This window comes from Cantharellus anzutake (genome assembly GCF_015039405.1).
Source record: "Cantharellus anzutake strain C23 chromosome Unknown EI90scaffold_77, whole genome shotgun sequence".
Taxonomy (NCBI): domain Eukaryota; kingdom Fungi; phylum Basidiomycota; class Agaricomycetes; order Cantharellales; family Hydnaceae; genus Cantharellus; species Cantharellus anzutake.
The window spans coordinates 125,438-141,293 of NW_024067027.1; the positions used below are offsets into that span (position 1 = coordinate 125,438).

Here is a 15,856-nt window from a genome sequence, read left to right on the forward strand (position 1 = left end):
GTCTACTTCTCTTCCTCTGGCTTTGCTCTGCTCTGAAACCTCTACATAGCTCCAACATGACTTACAATTGTCCGACATCGACTCCATCATCTCTGCCCGAATTCCAAAACAACCCGGTCGTCTCAGAGACTTAGTCTTAAAACACATGCTACATGACCGCAACCATCTGTCCTCTCCTTACTCTCGCTGCAATCGCTTCAGAAAATGCATATATGATTACCCAAAAAGCCCGGTGCCCTTCACCAAACTAAATGCTCAATTACGCATGGATTATCAACGTGAGGAAGGTGACGAATGGGTAGTTCCTTACTCGCCCGCACTCTTGCTCCTCTGGGATGGACACATTAATGTGGAAGCCATCTTCACGGTGGATGTCTTTCTATACATCTTCAAATATCTGTTCAAAGGAGCAGATCATGCACGTGTGGGCTTCTCAGCAAACACCAGCGATTCCATGGATGCGGCAATTGATGACTTCATTCGGGTTCGTTATGTTTCATGCTGTGAAGCATGCTGGAGGATATTCGCTTTCAGAATCTCATACCAACATCCCTCAGTATCCAAACTCACAGTTCACGAACCGGACTCGAATCGACCTCAATTTCATGCTCATCCCAGTTCCCATCCAATTCCCTCACAGGCTTCCTCTTTGGTCCGTTACTTTCTTCGCCCATCGGGCTCTCCATTCAACGACATGCTATACACCACTTTCTATGAACAGTACACTCATATCGCTGCCAACCAACTCGCACATTCACTTCCAGAGGGACATTGGCAGGAATCTGTTCAGCTTCCAGATGTCCCTCCACAAGTTGTGAAAAAAAGAACGTCATGTAAAAAAGTTAACCCGACTTCAGAGTGTTCGTCCTGGGCAAGGTGAAATCTTCTACATCCGAACCCTCCTATTCCATCATCCAGCGCGGTCTTTCACTGAGTTGCGCACAATTCATGGAACTGTGTATCCCTCTTTCCAACGGGCTGCCCAAGCTGCAGGTCTGTTTGAAGAACAGGATGAAGGGCTTCTTGCAATGGAAGATGCTGTCGCAAATTACAAATCACCCTCCGAACTTCGATTCTTATTTTGCCTCTTGATTTTAGAAGGTGCAACAGCAGTGCCTTTATGGGATAAGTTCCGCGATGACCTCTCTCGAGATTTCGCTGGACATTCAATCAATAATGTCCCTCCCTATGCTCATCAATGCTGTTTGCAAAAGATTAACGACATTCTCCTCGAACATGGAAAGACTGTGACTGATTATGGTCTTCCTCACATCTCCTCATTCAACAATGAAATACAGGAAGAACTACAGTACTTCGCTCACCGAGCGACTTCTTTGTTCAATTTTGTTCAACAATCATACAACATGATGTCCGCTGACCAACGCATCATTTGGGACACTTTGTTGCATGCCGTTGACAATCTCTCCTCGCGCTCCACACTTCCGAACCTCTTCTTCGTAACGGGAAAAGCAGGGAGAGGAAAATCTTTCATAATCCATTGTCTAATAGCTCATCTCCGTTCTCAAAGTCAAATTGCTGCCATAGCGGGCACAACAGCTCTATCGATTTCAAACATAGACCATGCCCGAACAGCTCACTCCCTATTTGGTCTACCAATAATCGATGACGAGACAGCCATCCACATTGAATCCCGTATTTCTCCCCATTCCTCCCGTGCTGAATACCTCCGGCATGCAAGTGCCATCATTTGGGATGAACTCCCAATGGCCCATGTCGCTCTCATCGAAGCGGTCGACTCCTTATTGCGTCAAATTATGGGAGTCAACATTCCTTTCGGTGGAAAAATAGTCATTGGAATTGGAGACTTTCGCCAAGTGGCTCCCGTCGTCCAAGGAGGTGGTGCGTCTGACACTTTCCTGGCTTCAATTCTATCCTCCACTATATGGCCTCAGTTCTGCATTCTCGAACTCACAATGCCTATAAGAAATGCGGAAGATCCAGTGTTTGCAGAGTTCATCAACCGCATTGGTGAAGATTGCTCAGGCAACCGCGTCATACTGGACCACCATCTCTCACGTTCCTCAGACATCAACATCATACACGAAACCCTCTTCACCCCAAATGTACTACTGGATCCTCCATGTGCAGTCAAACGCACTTTCCTCACTCCACTCAACTTCGATGTCAATAACATTAATTCCGTAGTACTCAACAACCTGCCTTCGGATTTATGTAAGTAAGCGTACTTCCCAGGCTTAAAACCACTCCCTCACTGTTCTTCAGATGTGTTTCACGCTTTCGACTCCGTGGTTGAGACCAACGACGGAGGCTCTCCTTTAGACAACATCCGATCTTCCGAAGACTTCCTCGCACTAATGGAATCCCACTGTGCACCCAATCACGACCTCCCACTGAAAGAAGGAGCCATTTGTTCCATCATGTGCAATCTGTGTGTACAGAAAGGTTTGGTCAAAAACCAGCAAGTGGTAATCACCAAACTGCGACCAAGATACATTGAGATTAAACTCCTCAATCCAGGTATGCGACCCGACTCCACTCATTGCATACCACGTATCATCTTTGACTTTCGACCTCCTTTCCTCAAATTCACCATTCGCCGAAAACAATTTCCCCTGCGACTCGCCTACGCTACTACATTCAATTCATGCCAAGGGTTAACTTTTGATCAAGTAATCATTGATGGAAGAAACGATGTATTCGCACATGGCCAACTGTACACTGCACTGTCTAGAGTGCGTCAGCATAAGGATGCGACCATCCTCATTGACGACGACAAGCCCAGTGTGGCTAATGTCGTTCACTCTGCACTGCTACCACGAGTCTAAACACACTCCCCATCCATTGGTAAACCGTGGCCATTCTTCCGAACGTTGTACACTCCCGCATGTAATATACTAAAGTCAATGGGATCCATTGGTAAACCGTGCCCTATCGTTGTACGCGCCCACAGTACGGCACAATTCAAAGTTTAGACTGTATTTGCCCGATGTCCAGAAAACGGTGCTCCAACTGAACACAGCCGTAGGTTCGCCTGATCTTGTATACCGATATGGAGGCTAAAGACTACGCGGCGGTATGTTGCCGATCGAATCAGGAAACACCGAACCCGCAACGGATCCCCGCTTCTCGAGGCAGGTAAATACTTACCCCCTGCCTGTCAGGGACTGCGTGTCAGTTCACGACGAAGAGGGCGTTCCCGAGAATCCTAGTCGTTGTTAATGCTGAGGTGCCATCCTCAGTGGAGATAGAGGTTATATACATGGGTACCGCTACCCACTAGAGCGCGGTTACAATGAGATAAGAGCTAACCGATAGAATGACGACATGAAAAGATAGATATTCATTCGGGTAATCGTAAGCAAGGTGTGGGAAAGGGGTGACATGTGGATGGAAGATAGGAAGCGGGAGCTAAGCGAAAGCTAAGCGAGATTACCTGCGTTCTTCGGATCACTCCGGATCGTCTTACGGCAACTCCCTTCCGGCATAGGGAGTCAGGGTAGCCGGTTAGGCCGTGCCCTGACACTGCCTTGGCGTGCCCTATATGCGCCGCGGCCGTGGACGTGGTAGGATCAATGATACGGAGCCTAGGCCATATCATGATGAACTGGCCACCAGCGCGGCAAGCCCCTACGGCATCCCCATTTGACCCCATTGCAAACGGACGACACAAACGTCCCAACCGCGCAAGAGGCGGGACCCTCCTCCGAGTCGGAGAATGTTAACTAGGCTTCTTCTTCTTATTCATACAATGGTGAAAGGCCCCCATATACACACAGGATCAGGCTGACATGTACTGTTCCCCCTAAACCTAGGACGGGTTGCAACCGGCTTACGTAAGACCCTAATCTTGGACCTAGGATAGGAGTCTTTCTGTATTTACACATCCTCTCTTCATGTAAATCGAACTTACTTGGTTCAGTGACTGAGTTCAGTGAGCAGTTCACTTATCGGCCTTAGCCAATTCAAGACAGACCCTGTTTCCGCTGTTGCTTCATATTGTCAGATGCTTTCAAGACGGTTTCCTCATCTCCGGCCGGCAGTTGGACGTGCATTCTTCTGTTGGACCGCTGCGAGTTCAGCCTCTGCCAACTGAATCGAACATTCTGACCTATCTGCGATAACCCCCAATTTCCCGGTGAGTTGGTTGTCATCCCGTTGGGAGATATATAGACCCAGTCTTGAAAGATGGATCCCTTCCGCCTTGCACTTTCCCTGAATTGTTCAATCGCTTCGATTCCATGCCTTCGCGTTGTTTTGTCTGTAGACTGAAAGGAAAGGTGCGTCTCTTTCAATATGTTTATCACTTGAATAGTACATACTATTTCATCTTCACCTGGACAACTGTCCTTCTTCACTCTTGCGCAGCTTAATGTTCCACACTGTTGCAAATCCCTGGCACGGGGAGGGTCAACTCCGTGTGTCAGCCAGGATGCATCGTGCCTCTGACGGGCTGTTGGCCTCGTTACATATACGACACTTACTCTATGGCTTCCACCATCCGAAAAATCATAACTAGTGCAAATGAGTTTTATGCTCAACATCATTCTCATCACTTTGTAGGGATGTGTCCGGCCCCTAGGCCGCCAGTTTTGTGATGCATGCCAACGCATGCATGTTGAATGCATCCCCTGCCCGATAAAGATTTCAAATGTGGTCAAAGTACGCGTTCGCGATTGTAGTGAAGGTCCGGATGATGGCCGAAGTACTGAGAACAACTTTTTTAGAAATCGATCAGAGCTCGGGAGTGTCTGGAGGAAGTCAGGGCCTTGGCTTCAGGCGACCCCAGGTGTGTTGAGATAGGTACGTCCTTGTTCCTGCGTGTTGTTGTCCCATCTACAACTTATCTGTTCAATAGCACTGCTCCCTAAAACGCGAGAGTTCCTTTCATATCTGCAATCGAGCCCCGGAGATACAACTGGTCAGTCTATGGCTGGTGCGAGAATCCCCCAACCATTTACTATCGTTTCGCCGGCGGTGGTATTGCCAACCACAACGCACAGATGGGTAAACCAGGTGGGAACTGTTTCAGCCAACGAAGGATCCTCCATCGCAGTTCCACAGACAAACGGACTCGGGAATATTCCAGTTATTAATGATCCTGCAGCCTTCTACCCACCTTCTAGCTTGGGATTGTACGAATACGTCGGGAACATCGATGAACCACCCCTCTTGGATTTTGGTTCAGTCCCCTATCCTTCTCATGTTCCCAATCCTGTAGCTAGCTCTTCCGCTAGTGAGTCTATGTCCCATAGCTCCGCTTCCCTCCTCGAGCAAATGATTCCCATCCAAGAGAGGACATTCAGCGGCGAAAATTGGGGTTTTCTGACGCCAAACATCTCGTACAGTACTGTTGCGGGGCCATCTACTATGCTTCGTTCACAATCAGAGGCCTCATCACACGAAACTCGTGGTGAGACTCTGGGAAATGCCACTGCGAGTTGGAGCGAGGATGCTGAGAGTTGCCTTGGAAATCTAGCTTGGAGTATGGGATATTACCTCATCCCTCGCGGAGCGGCCATTCCCGGTGGTGGTACTCTTGTATAGGGGCATTCATCTGAGGGTTTTGAGGGTAAGTGCCTTCTGTTTCTCTGTGCGACTCAATGATGACATGAATATTCACGTGGGTAGCGATTCTGTGTATCCTTTCTTGTAACGTCATCAGTAGCTTGGGACTTTACGCTATCATGTAAGCACAGCGGTCGAAAGCATGTCCATTCATCGCGAGTCTGTAAAAGCACTCGAAGATTCAGGATAGCAAATACATTTGCTTGTTCTCAACACACTTGTCACCTGTCATTTCCTCGAGCACTTCGCCTACGATGCAGCTCTGCTGAGGGAAATGGTAAACATTCATGTCATTCCCGAATCCTCGCATGTGTCGAAGTGATTCGAACCGTAGACCCGGTGTATTCCCATCAGAGTTTTCATGCAATACTCTCGTGCACTTGATCGTCAGACGACTGAACTGGATGTACACCCAATATATCGGCCTCTCCAAGCCCACGCCGCCGACACCCCGCACTTTGATCCGCCCCGGACCTTACCAATTTAGGCAGTTTGGTGCATCTCAATTGAATGCCTACGTCACATCTACGAGCACTGACGGCTCCTACCACTGCATAGACAAACACTCCCTGTCCACTCTAGTGACATGAACATATCATGCAATATCCATCGGCCGCTCTCACTGGCACGGCCTTGTCTGCGCGCTAACCATGGATAACAATTATGCCCGAATGGTGTATTAAAGCAATCGCGTGAGGGCTGAGCGCGGGCGCCATGATCGCCGGGTGATATGCTGAGTTCCAAGCTGCAGTCCTGGTCCCAACTATTTCATCGCTCCTATCTTGCGGCATCGCTCTCCATCATGTCTTGATAGCAGTGTGTAGTGGCCATCACCTTGTGAGCTTTTTATCCAATTGCGCTAAGTAATTGGCCCTTGCTGCAGATGGTGACATTTTTTTGATCCCAGCCCACTTGACCAAACGCGGGCACGTCCTATGGATGTCAAGTCGAAGAACTCTGCTAGATTGCATCCGTACTTACATTGTATTCTATCATTTGTGATCCGAAACAGCATTGTCTGCTATTGCGCTTGATCGGGATGAGCAGAGACTGTCGATAGTTGATCATCGATCAGGTCGACGTTGGGTACAATTGTCCGAAACATCATTAGGTCACCATCAATCTATACCGGTGACTTTTTCACCATGCTGAGCGGTGCTGTCGCAAATTCGGGATGGGTTGGTTACACTTTGAGTCCGTGCGTTTTACCGGTGGATAAGGTGGCAATTGTAACAGCATGGACACAAGTCTTGATGCCTTCAAATTTCAAGAAGCCGTGCGAGGTGGCTTGGGATGGTTATGCGTGAACGAAACACCAGACGTTCCGAGATCAGTCCCGCAGCAAAAGATGGAGGTTAACGATCAACGCATACAAAAATAAGGGGTTCGGGCATGAATTACTCCGAAACCCCACCCTAAGAGCAGTTTGCAGAAAAATCGGCCATCTTGAATCGGGTAAGTGATCCTGGTCATTCACCTTCCTAAAAAAGTTGGTCGGATCAGGTTCAACGAAATAGGATTTCCTTATTCGAGGGAAACCCCAATGATACCCCCTAAATGTATAGAAGTGCCTGAACACGTTCACAACATCCGATTGTCTTGTCCAGTCATTATGGGGAAACATCTTGAGTCTGGTACAAAGGATATCATCGTCTCTATGGGCTCACTGCCAGCACCACCGATGGCATCAGATGCTCAGTGTCAGGGACTCGTCCGGGGTCGAGGGGGTCCGGGTATAGCGTCTGGGACCGAGAGCCTGGCGGGGGGCAGATCGGGCGTGCTGTCAGGGCACACCCGCCTGACCTGGCTCCACCCGGCCCAACCTGACCCGGTACCCCGCCGGTCCACCCTTCCTTACCTCCTCCCCCTTTCCCTTCTTCCCCCTCATCCTCCCCTCCTCAGTTTCTCCTTATCTTACTTCTCCTTTATTCTCTCTTTATTCTACATGGACGACTTTCTCTGTATCAATGTACAACTGACCCATCTGCAGCGCGCCCACCATGTACCCAGCCCGGGCACCTCGGGCGACTTCCCGCTGTGCCCAGCACGCGCGCCTGCACCGGATACCCTCGGGATCTCCCACGGAGACACCCGGGTGGTTACGGCTGTGTGCGAGGGTGACGTGGCATCCATCATGTGATCCAAGCCGCATGTATATAAACGAACCTGAAGTGGGAACCGAAGAAGTAGCCTTCTTCTCAACTTTCCACTTCAGGTAAGTAGTACAATATTTCTCCTTTAATAATAATAACAACTTTCCACTTCAGTCTAAGTGGCCAGGGACCACTGTCCCACATCGGGCCTGTCAGTATGCACGCCCGATCCGCCCCCCGCCAGGCTCTCGGTCCCGGACGCTATACCCGGACCCCCTCGACCCCGGACGAGTCCCTGACACGTGCGTACTGACAGGCCCAATGTGGGACAGTAGTCCCTGGCCACTTAGACTGAAGTGGAAAGTTGTTATTATTATTAAAGGAGAAATATTGTACTACTTACCTGAAGTGGAAAGTTGAGAAGAAGGCTACTTCTTCGGTTCCCACTTCAGGTTCGTTTATATACATGCAGCTTGGATCACATGACGGATGCCACGTCACCCTCGCACACAGCCGTAACCACCCAGGTGTCTCCGTGGGAGATCCCGAGGGTATCCGGTGCAGGCGCGTGTGCTGGGCACAGCGGGAAGTCGCCCGAGGTGCCCGGGCCGGGTACATGGTGGGCGCGCTGCAGATGGGTCAGTTGTACATTGATACAGAGAAAGTCGTCCATGTAGAATAAAGAGAGAATAAAGGGGAAGTAAGATAAGGAGAAACTGAGGAGGGGAGGATGAGGGGGAAGAAGGGAAAGGGGGAGGGGGTAAGGAAGGGTGGACTGGCGGGGTACCGGGTCAGGTTGGGCCGGTGTCAGGGCCCGGCCTCCGTCCGGGGGCAGCCCTACCTCAAAGCTGGACACTTGCGGTGTCCCAGGCAGCCAGGTGCCAGATCCTATCCCAAGCTCCTCAAACTCACTAAGCGGGGATTGAGTTGAGAAGAAGGGTAAGTTTCCCTATTCCCCGCTTGGCTGCTATAAAAGGAAATGTACTGTACAGTTCGTAGCGTGACTCTGGGTAGAAGCCGAGCATGTTCCCGCGATGCGGAAAAGGTGTCACATGGGTTAAGGCGAGTTGCTCGCCTTGACCCACGTGATTTTTCCCACGGGTTCGCATGCGGGCTGTAGTTGTGAAAGATGGGAGGATGAGGGAAGTGGGGGGAGGTTAGGGAAGGTGGTTCTGGGGTTGTATGGTCAGGTGTGGTTGCCCTGACAGCCGGGTGGAGCCGGGTCAGGCAGGTGTGCCCTGACACTCAGTGCTCATGCAGTAAATGTAATCCGACACCACTGGTTTTATTATTGGAATGGAGGCAACTAACAATGGAGACGATTGAGAGGCAAAGGGCTTATGATTCGGCCATAGGAGCAGCCGTTTACCGCCTCACCCGCTTGCGCCATCAGCAATTAGTCACCCTAGCATCACTGGGGTATACGTCTGGCTTGGGGTTTTGTGATTGAGCGACTAGCTAAGTTTGATTCACATTTCAAACGCATCAAGGAGGCCGTCGCCTCATATTTTTTTGAAATGAGGCCTTCTAGCACCATCCTGACGTGCTCCCGGCCCATCCCAGCCGATTTCCCTCCCAAACCGTCCATTTCAGCGCCATCAACCGCCTATTTCGCGTCAGCCTCATGCAATCGCGCGTCCGCTTGTGCAGGCGCGACTTGTTCATGAACTGGTGCATTTTTGGTCCAAAGTCATCCGGGCCCAAGCGGCCAGTTTCACCACATTTGGTCGCTCCAACTCCCCTCCCAGCCCCTCAGCACCCTCCAGCGCCGCCGCACCCTGAAAACGCCAATTTTGACGCGCTTTCCGCTTCTCCCTCCGTGCCCGGACGTCCCACCACCCATTCCCTGGCACACCCGGCCGATTTCCACGCGCCCCTCACACTCTCTGGGTCCCCCAATCAAGCACGCCAAGTGCCAACAGTGGTCAATGATAGACTGTGAGTAGGAGAAGCAATAGCGCTGGGTTGGCACCAATTGCCAATATTGTACACCCTCTTGTTGCTTGCATGGGCGATTGGACCTCGGCGCTAAGCCGCTTACCCGTATAAGGAAATCCTATTTCGTTGAACCTGGTCCGTTTAGGAGGGTGAATGACTAGGATCACCTACCCGATAAATTCAAGATGGCCGATTTTTCTGCAAACCGCTGTGATATCAAGATCCGGCCCGATGCTAGATGCAGTATAAGCTCTGAGTGACTGGCCCCTCGCGATCATCGGGCAGGGTCCGTTATATAGCGCTCATGCCAAAATAACTGGCCTACACTGCAAGTATCTCTGTGCGCAGCGCTGATGCTCCAACACATGGCTGGAAACACAGGGTCGGAGAATTGAGCCCCTGGCGTCATTCTCGACGGACATGACTTGGATTCCCAACTACTTATTGATTGTGGTGGCCCATCCAACACAACATAAACGGATTGTTTAAAGCTTCGAGGCGTCAAGCCTCAAATCTTCCACAGTCGAAACATCTTTTGTCCCCCACTTCGCTAATCATCTGCACCAAAATACTTCAAGTTCGACTTGATGCCTTCACGCTGTTTTGTCTGTCGAGTAAGAGGAAAGGTATGTCTGGTTGCGAACATCTATGTATATCTTACCACCGGGTCCGGCGAGCCTGTCTGACTTTGACGTTGTCACTCTTGCTCTGCTCATTTCCCTTGCAGCAGCTCAAAAATGACTTAGAGCCCAACATGGAAGACACTAACGGCGTCACACCTGCCTAAGGCGAATGTCTGAGCTCTCGACCTCTGCATCCATGTCGCATTTTTGGTGACAAAAACCTTTCTCACCTGTCTTTCCTTGGACTTATCCTAGGGATGTACCGAGTCCCCAGATTCCCGACCTTGCGACCCATGTAGCAGGATGCGTGTTGAATGCATCGCCTGCCCAATGGCGATTCCTGGTGTTGTCAGGGTACGCTTGTCCCTGTCGCGTTGATAGACTTCTTGATAAAGGAATGATCCATAGAGATCGGCTAGGGCCCGGGAGTGTTTGCTTGAAGTTAAAAGGCTAGCTGAGCCTGGGCGTACAGGGATTGGTTCGCGATAATACCTCAGAGTTCGTTCAATACCGTGCTCATATTTCCTTATGTAGCACGTCTCCCAAAGACTCGCAGGCTCCTTCTAGACCTGCAGCCTATCCTCGGAGATTCGACGAGCCAAAGCGCCGCTGATGAAGGGGACCCCGCCCAGCCCACTGCCGCCTTGTCGATCACAACCCCACTTCCTGTACATCATGTACCTGGGAACCAAGAGCCCTCTGGTCTACCCCATGCCCTGCCGTCTACCATTACAGCTTTCCCAGCGGACTACATTAACACTGCTGATGAGCCTCCCTATCCATTTCCAATGGGGTCATCTGTGCGTGATGTCAACTTCAATGAAGAATCCCTGGATCTCCGAGCACAAACCCTATTCCCTCTTTCTGACCACGGTTCAGGGGAGGGGTTTACTTCCATTGTTCCTACCCTTTCCAACATGATGCCATCCTTCCCCCAATTTTCCCCCGACTCCGAAATGGCTTTCCCCCTCAACGATACGAATCCTATGTTGTTGGGCACATTTCATCATACCGCGATCCCCGATCAGACCGCCTGGCCTTCTAGGCCTGGTCCCTCTCACATAGTTGCTCCACTACCGCCCATTGTCGCACCCGAAATTCTTGATCGCTTACAGGACAGGCGGACAGAGAATGAGGGCGTTGTCTTTTGGCTTCGAGGCCTGGCTCAGAGGCTGGGATATCGCCTTGTCCCTTTCTAACCCGATGTGGGTAGTGGCAGATCAACAGTGAACCGCACGCTAAGTTGATTCCCCGCCCTCGATTCGCCCCGAATGTTCGCAATTGCTGTGGTAACTTCATTGGCTCCGTGCTTTCTGTTTTTGTTTTGCCTTTCTCGTGTGGTGTGTAGAATAATAGACACGTAGACGATATGGAGAACCATGTAACTGTTCCTTTGACCTAGACGCATAGACTGTAACATGAAAAATACACAAATTACATGAAGTCAATCAAAGTTTCACAACTCCCCAACCGTCCCTCCAGTCCGTAGTCACCCGGTAATCGTCGATGAACGTTGATATCCTAACATAGAATCAGTGACCTTTCTCGCTTGTTTTGTCGACCTGTAGTTCGTGTTCGTTCCTAATACATCTTTTCTCGAGGAGCCCAAAAGATTCCCTCCAACATAGCAATATGACAATCGTAAAGCGACCGCCCATATCCTTCAGACGCTCAATTAAAGCCGCGAATCGCACACCTTCAAGTTTTTTGTCCCACCCATCACTTGTTCCTTCCCTTTTCACCGAGCGAACAGTGTGAACGAGAAACGCTCCGAATCGGGGGCTCATCGCGTGACTTTAAGTAGCATGGGGACAGCATCCTCTAGACCGTCCCTTATAGATATGGCCTTTGTGGGACCACAAGTTGGGACAGCAGACACAAATTCTGCGGATCCTGCCCGGATCCTATTGGTTTTGTCCAAGCAAAGCTACGAGGAACCATCCGCGAGGTAGAAGAAGCACTGGGTCCAGGCTGGAACCGTGAGGTGCACGCAAAATTGTCACGACATTATTTGAAAGGGAGTTAATGTGCTATTTGCCGCACTGTATTTCTCCCTGCCCCAGTGAGTGAAAGCATCCGGCCTTTCGGCTGCGGCTATTCTTCGTTCCATCTACATCAGCCCGCCGGCGCAACTTGAATCTCAGCTCCACTCGACAAAATAGCTCATCACACGCAAGTCTGAACCTTTAATGCTCATTTGAGAGCCTTTTCGCTGCTCTTTTAGTGAGGAAACCGCTTACCGGGAGCGATTCTAACCCGATCCGCCTGATGGTACCCTTAGCTACACCCACAAGTCCGCAAGCGACCATTCTTGCACACCTGAGCGTACCATCGCATTTGTTATTGCAATTCCCATTTGACTCTTGACTCCGATCTGTCAGCTTCCGATATCACACCACCCAATTCATGACTCAACACCTCTCCTTAATTTGCAAATCCTCTCCGAATATTAATTCTGGGGTGCTGTGGCGAATTCTAGACGTCAGAGACGAAACGTAAGATTAGTAATTGCGCCAACGGACATTCGTGTAAGTTGCAGTTGACGAAATGTATCACACCAGAGAATGGAAGTCCTTAAAGTCTCTGAGATAAGTATGCCTTTTGCCTTTGGGGCTTGGCCAGGACACACAGTGTCCTAAAGCTCCAGCTGGCATGTGATCAACTGCGGTCGGAGGACGTGGTTACAGGAGCCGATGTCGAAACGCGGGAAGGCGCCCGTTTTTTCCTAGTAGCACAGCTGTCATATCGATCTTCTATATCCTCCACTCTGGGATAGGAAGGATCGTGCACGTGTAACTGCTATGGTTTCTGATATGAACTGGTCATGCGAGACCACGTTTCACCACAACAGCTCTGTAAGAGTGCCAAGTCCAAAGATGAAGCAGCAAGGGAGCATGTCACTCGCATGTGTTGAACCTAGGGCACCAAAATCACAGGCAAGCCGTTTAAAAAAGGGAAATGCAGCGAGGACTGAAGACTGACGAGCCCGATGGGGAAATATGGGGAAGGTGAGATCAAAAAAAAGCGAGAACGGAGCCCAGTTCTCAACGTTTGTATTGAGCGAAAGCTAAGCGAATGTACGGAACCATTCTCTCCCACAACGATGAGCCGACAGCTTGGTTTGACTGGCTAGTAACATTTTAGCAACGGCCGTAAAGTGAGCACGGGCACCGGTTCACTCTACTTGAGGAGCCGTTCATAGCCGAAGATCCGCTATGCTACTCCAGTCCGCGACATTTGGCATCCAGATAGCTTCGATATGCAAGCGGTCAGTTCACGTACTCTGAGCTGAGGTATGGTTTCCTGTTTGTGAAAATCTTTGTCCATTGACGCTTGTGCGGCATCAGCAACCTCGAAGAGATTTCAATTCAAAAATTTGAATTGCTCCAGGGTGCAGTCAACACTGGCAGAACACCTAAGGAAAGGCACGTTTCTTTCAATATGTTTATCACTCGAATAGTATATACTATTTCATCTTCACCTGGACAACTATCCTTCCTCCGGTTTCAGTGTTTACTCGCTCTGGAGCCACGGCCTCACTCGATTGAGAACGTTCAGCATCAAGGACACCCAAGGCGCATTCTTGCATAGCTAAATGTTCCACACTGTCGCGAAACTCTGGCATGGGGAAGGCCAACTCCGTGTGTCATAAGACCAGTCAGGATGCATCGTGCCTCGGACGGGTTGTTGGTTTCGTTATATACGACACACGCCCTATGGCCTCCATCATCCGAATATTGCAAACGAGTTTCTTGCTCAAAGGGATGTATCTGCCCCTTAGGTCGCCAGTCTTGTAATGCATGTCAACGCATGCATGTCGAATGCATCCCCTGCCCGATAAAGATTTCAAATGTGGTCAAAGTACGCGTTCGCCATTGTAGCGAAGGTTCGGATGATGAGTGAAGTACTGGTACTGAGAACAATTTCGTAGAAATCGACCAGAGCTCGGGAGCGTCTGGAGGAGGTCAGGGCCTTGACTTCAGGTGTGTTGAGATAGGTACGTCTTTGTTTCTGTGTGTTGTCATCCCATCTACAACTTATCCATTTCTCTCTGTTCAGTAGCACTGCTCCGCAAAACATGAGAGTCCCTTTCATATCTGCAATCGAGCCCCGGAGTTACAACAGGCCAGCCTGTGGGTGACACGAGAATCCCCCGGCCGTTTACTATCGTTTCGCCCACGGCAGTATTGCTGACCACAACGCACGGATGGGTAAACTAAATGGGAACTATTTCAGCCAACGAAGAATCCTCCATCGCAGTTCCACTGACAAATGGACTAGGGAACGTGCCAGTTGCTAATGATCATACAGCCTTCTAGTTTGGGATCATACGAATATGGGAACATCGGTGGGCCACCCCTCTTGGATTTTGGTTCAGTCCCCTATCCTCTTCACGTTCCCAATCCTTTAGCTAGCTCTTCCGCCAGTGAGTCTATGTCCCATAGCTCCGCTTCCCTCTTCGAGCAAGTGATTCCCATTTAAGAGAGGACGAAAATTGGGGTTTTCTGACGCCAAACATCTCGTACAGTACTATTAACTATGGGCTTGCGGAACCATCTACTATGCTTCGTTCACAATCAGAGGCCCCCTCACACGAAACTTGTGGTGAGACGCTAGGGAATGCCACTGCGAGGATGCTGTGAGTTGCCTTAGAAGTCTAGCTTGGGGTATGGGATATCCCTCGCGGAAGCGGCTATTCCCGGTGGTGGTGCTCTTGTATAGGAACATTTATTTGAAGGTTTTGAGGGTAATTGCCTTCTGTCTCTCTGCACGGCTCAATGATGACATGAATTATTCATGTGGGTAGCGATTCTGTGTACCCTTTCTTGTAACATCATCAGTGACTTAAGACTTTAGAAATTCTGCGCTATCCCGAATCCCCGAGTGCCCCTACAAACTCGCGATGAATGTACATGCTTTCAACCCCTGTGCTTGCATTTTGCTAATACATCGGACTCATTGCTTGCTCTTAACACGCTTGCCACCTGTCATTTGCCCAGAGCACCTTTCCTACGATATTGTAGTTCTGCCAAGGGGAATACTAAACGTTCATGCCATTCCTGAATATATCGGCCTCTCCAAGCTCATGCCCCCGACACCTATCACTAGACAAACATCTAGCGGCAATATATCAGTGGCACGACCTTATCTGCGCGCCTACTGTAACCGTTAGTCCCCCACAATCACGATGCGTGCCAACCATGGAATGCCTGGCGTTTCTTGCCACGCGTTGCTTTTCTGTGGGGCAGCATGTAAATACATGCAATAGCAATTAATTATTCCCAATGGTGTGATCGCGTGAGGGTTGCGCGCGAGCGCCGCGCTCATGATCACAGGAGCACGTTCGTGATATGTGGACACATACATAGAAACTATATGACACCAGTTACAACGTTCACTTCCTGGCAAACTCGAAAGGCTGAACCCATCGACGCGCGAAGTTGACGGGCGAACGCTGACTGGTCACGATAATATCCCACCAGCTTTAAATGCCACGGGGTGCTGAATTCCAAGCTGCAGTCCTTGTTTTATCGCTCCTATGCTGTGGTGCTGCTCTCCCTCGCGTATTGTGTATTGACCATCACCTTCTGAGTTTTTTATCCAACTGCGCTAAATGACCCTTGCTGCAGATGGTGATTTTCTTGATCCCAGCGC

The 15,856-nt window shown here is 50.0% G+C and overlaps 2 protein-coding genes across 2 annotated transcripts; both read left to right on the top strand.

Moving 5' to 3' along the window:
• The first annotated feature begins 4,505 nt into the window (after positions 1 to 4,505).
• Positions 4,506 to 5,710, top strand: EI90DRAFT_2499213 (uncharacterized protein). Its single transcript, XM_039053135.1, has 4 exons — positions 4,506 to 4,641; positions 4,707 to 4,782; positions 4,838 to 5,551; positions 5,611 to 5,710. Exons 1-3 carry the CDS (start codon positions 4,591 to 4,593, stop codon positions 5,524 to 5,526), a joined length of 816 nt encoding a protein of 271 aa, XP_038910690.1. The 5' UTR covers positions 4,506 to 4,590; the 3' UTR covers positions 5,527 to 5,551; positions 5,611 to 5,710.
• Positions 5,711 to 10,156: 4,446 nt separating this feature from the next.
• On the top strand, positions 10,157 to 11,812 carry EI90DRAFT_3078916 (uncharacterized protein). Its single transcript, XM_039061801.1, has 6 exons — positions 10,157 to 10,204; positions 10,457 to 10,555; positions 10,610 to 10,679; positions 10,736 to 10,864; positions 10,961 to 11,510; positions 11,729 to 11,812. Exons 1-5 carry the CDS (start codon positions 10,166 to 10,168, stop codon positions 11,398 to 11,400), a joined length of 777 nt encoding a protein of 258 aa, XP_038910691.1. The 5' UTR covers positions 10,157 to 10,165; the 3' UTR covers positions 11,401 to 11,510; positions 11,729 to 11,812.
• The last annotated feature ends 4,044 nt before the right edge of the window (positions 11,813 to 15,856 follow it).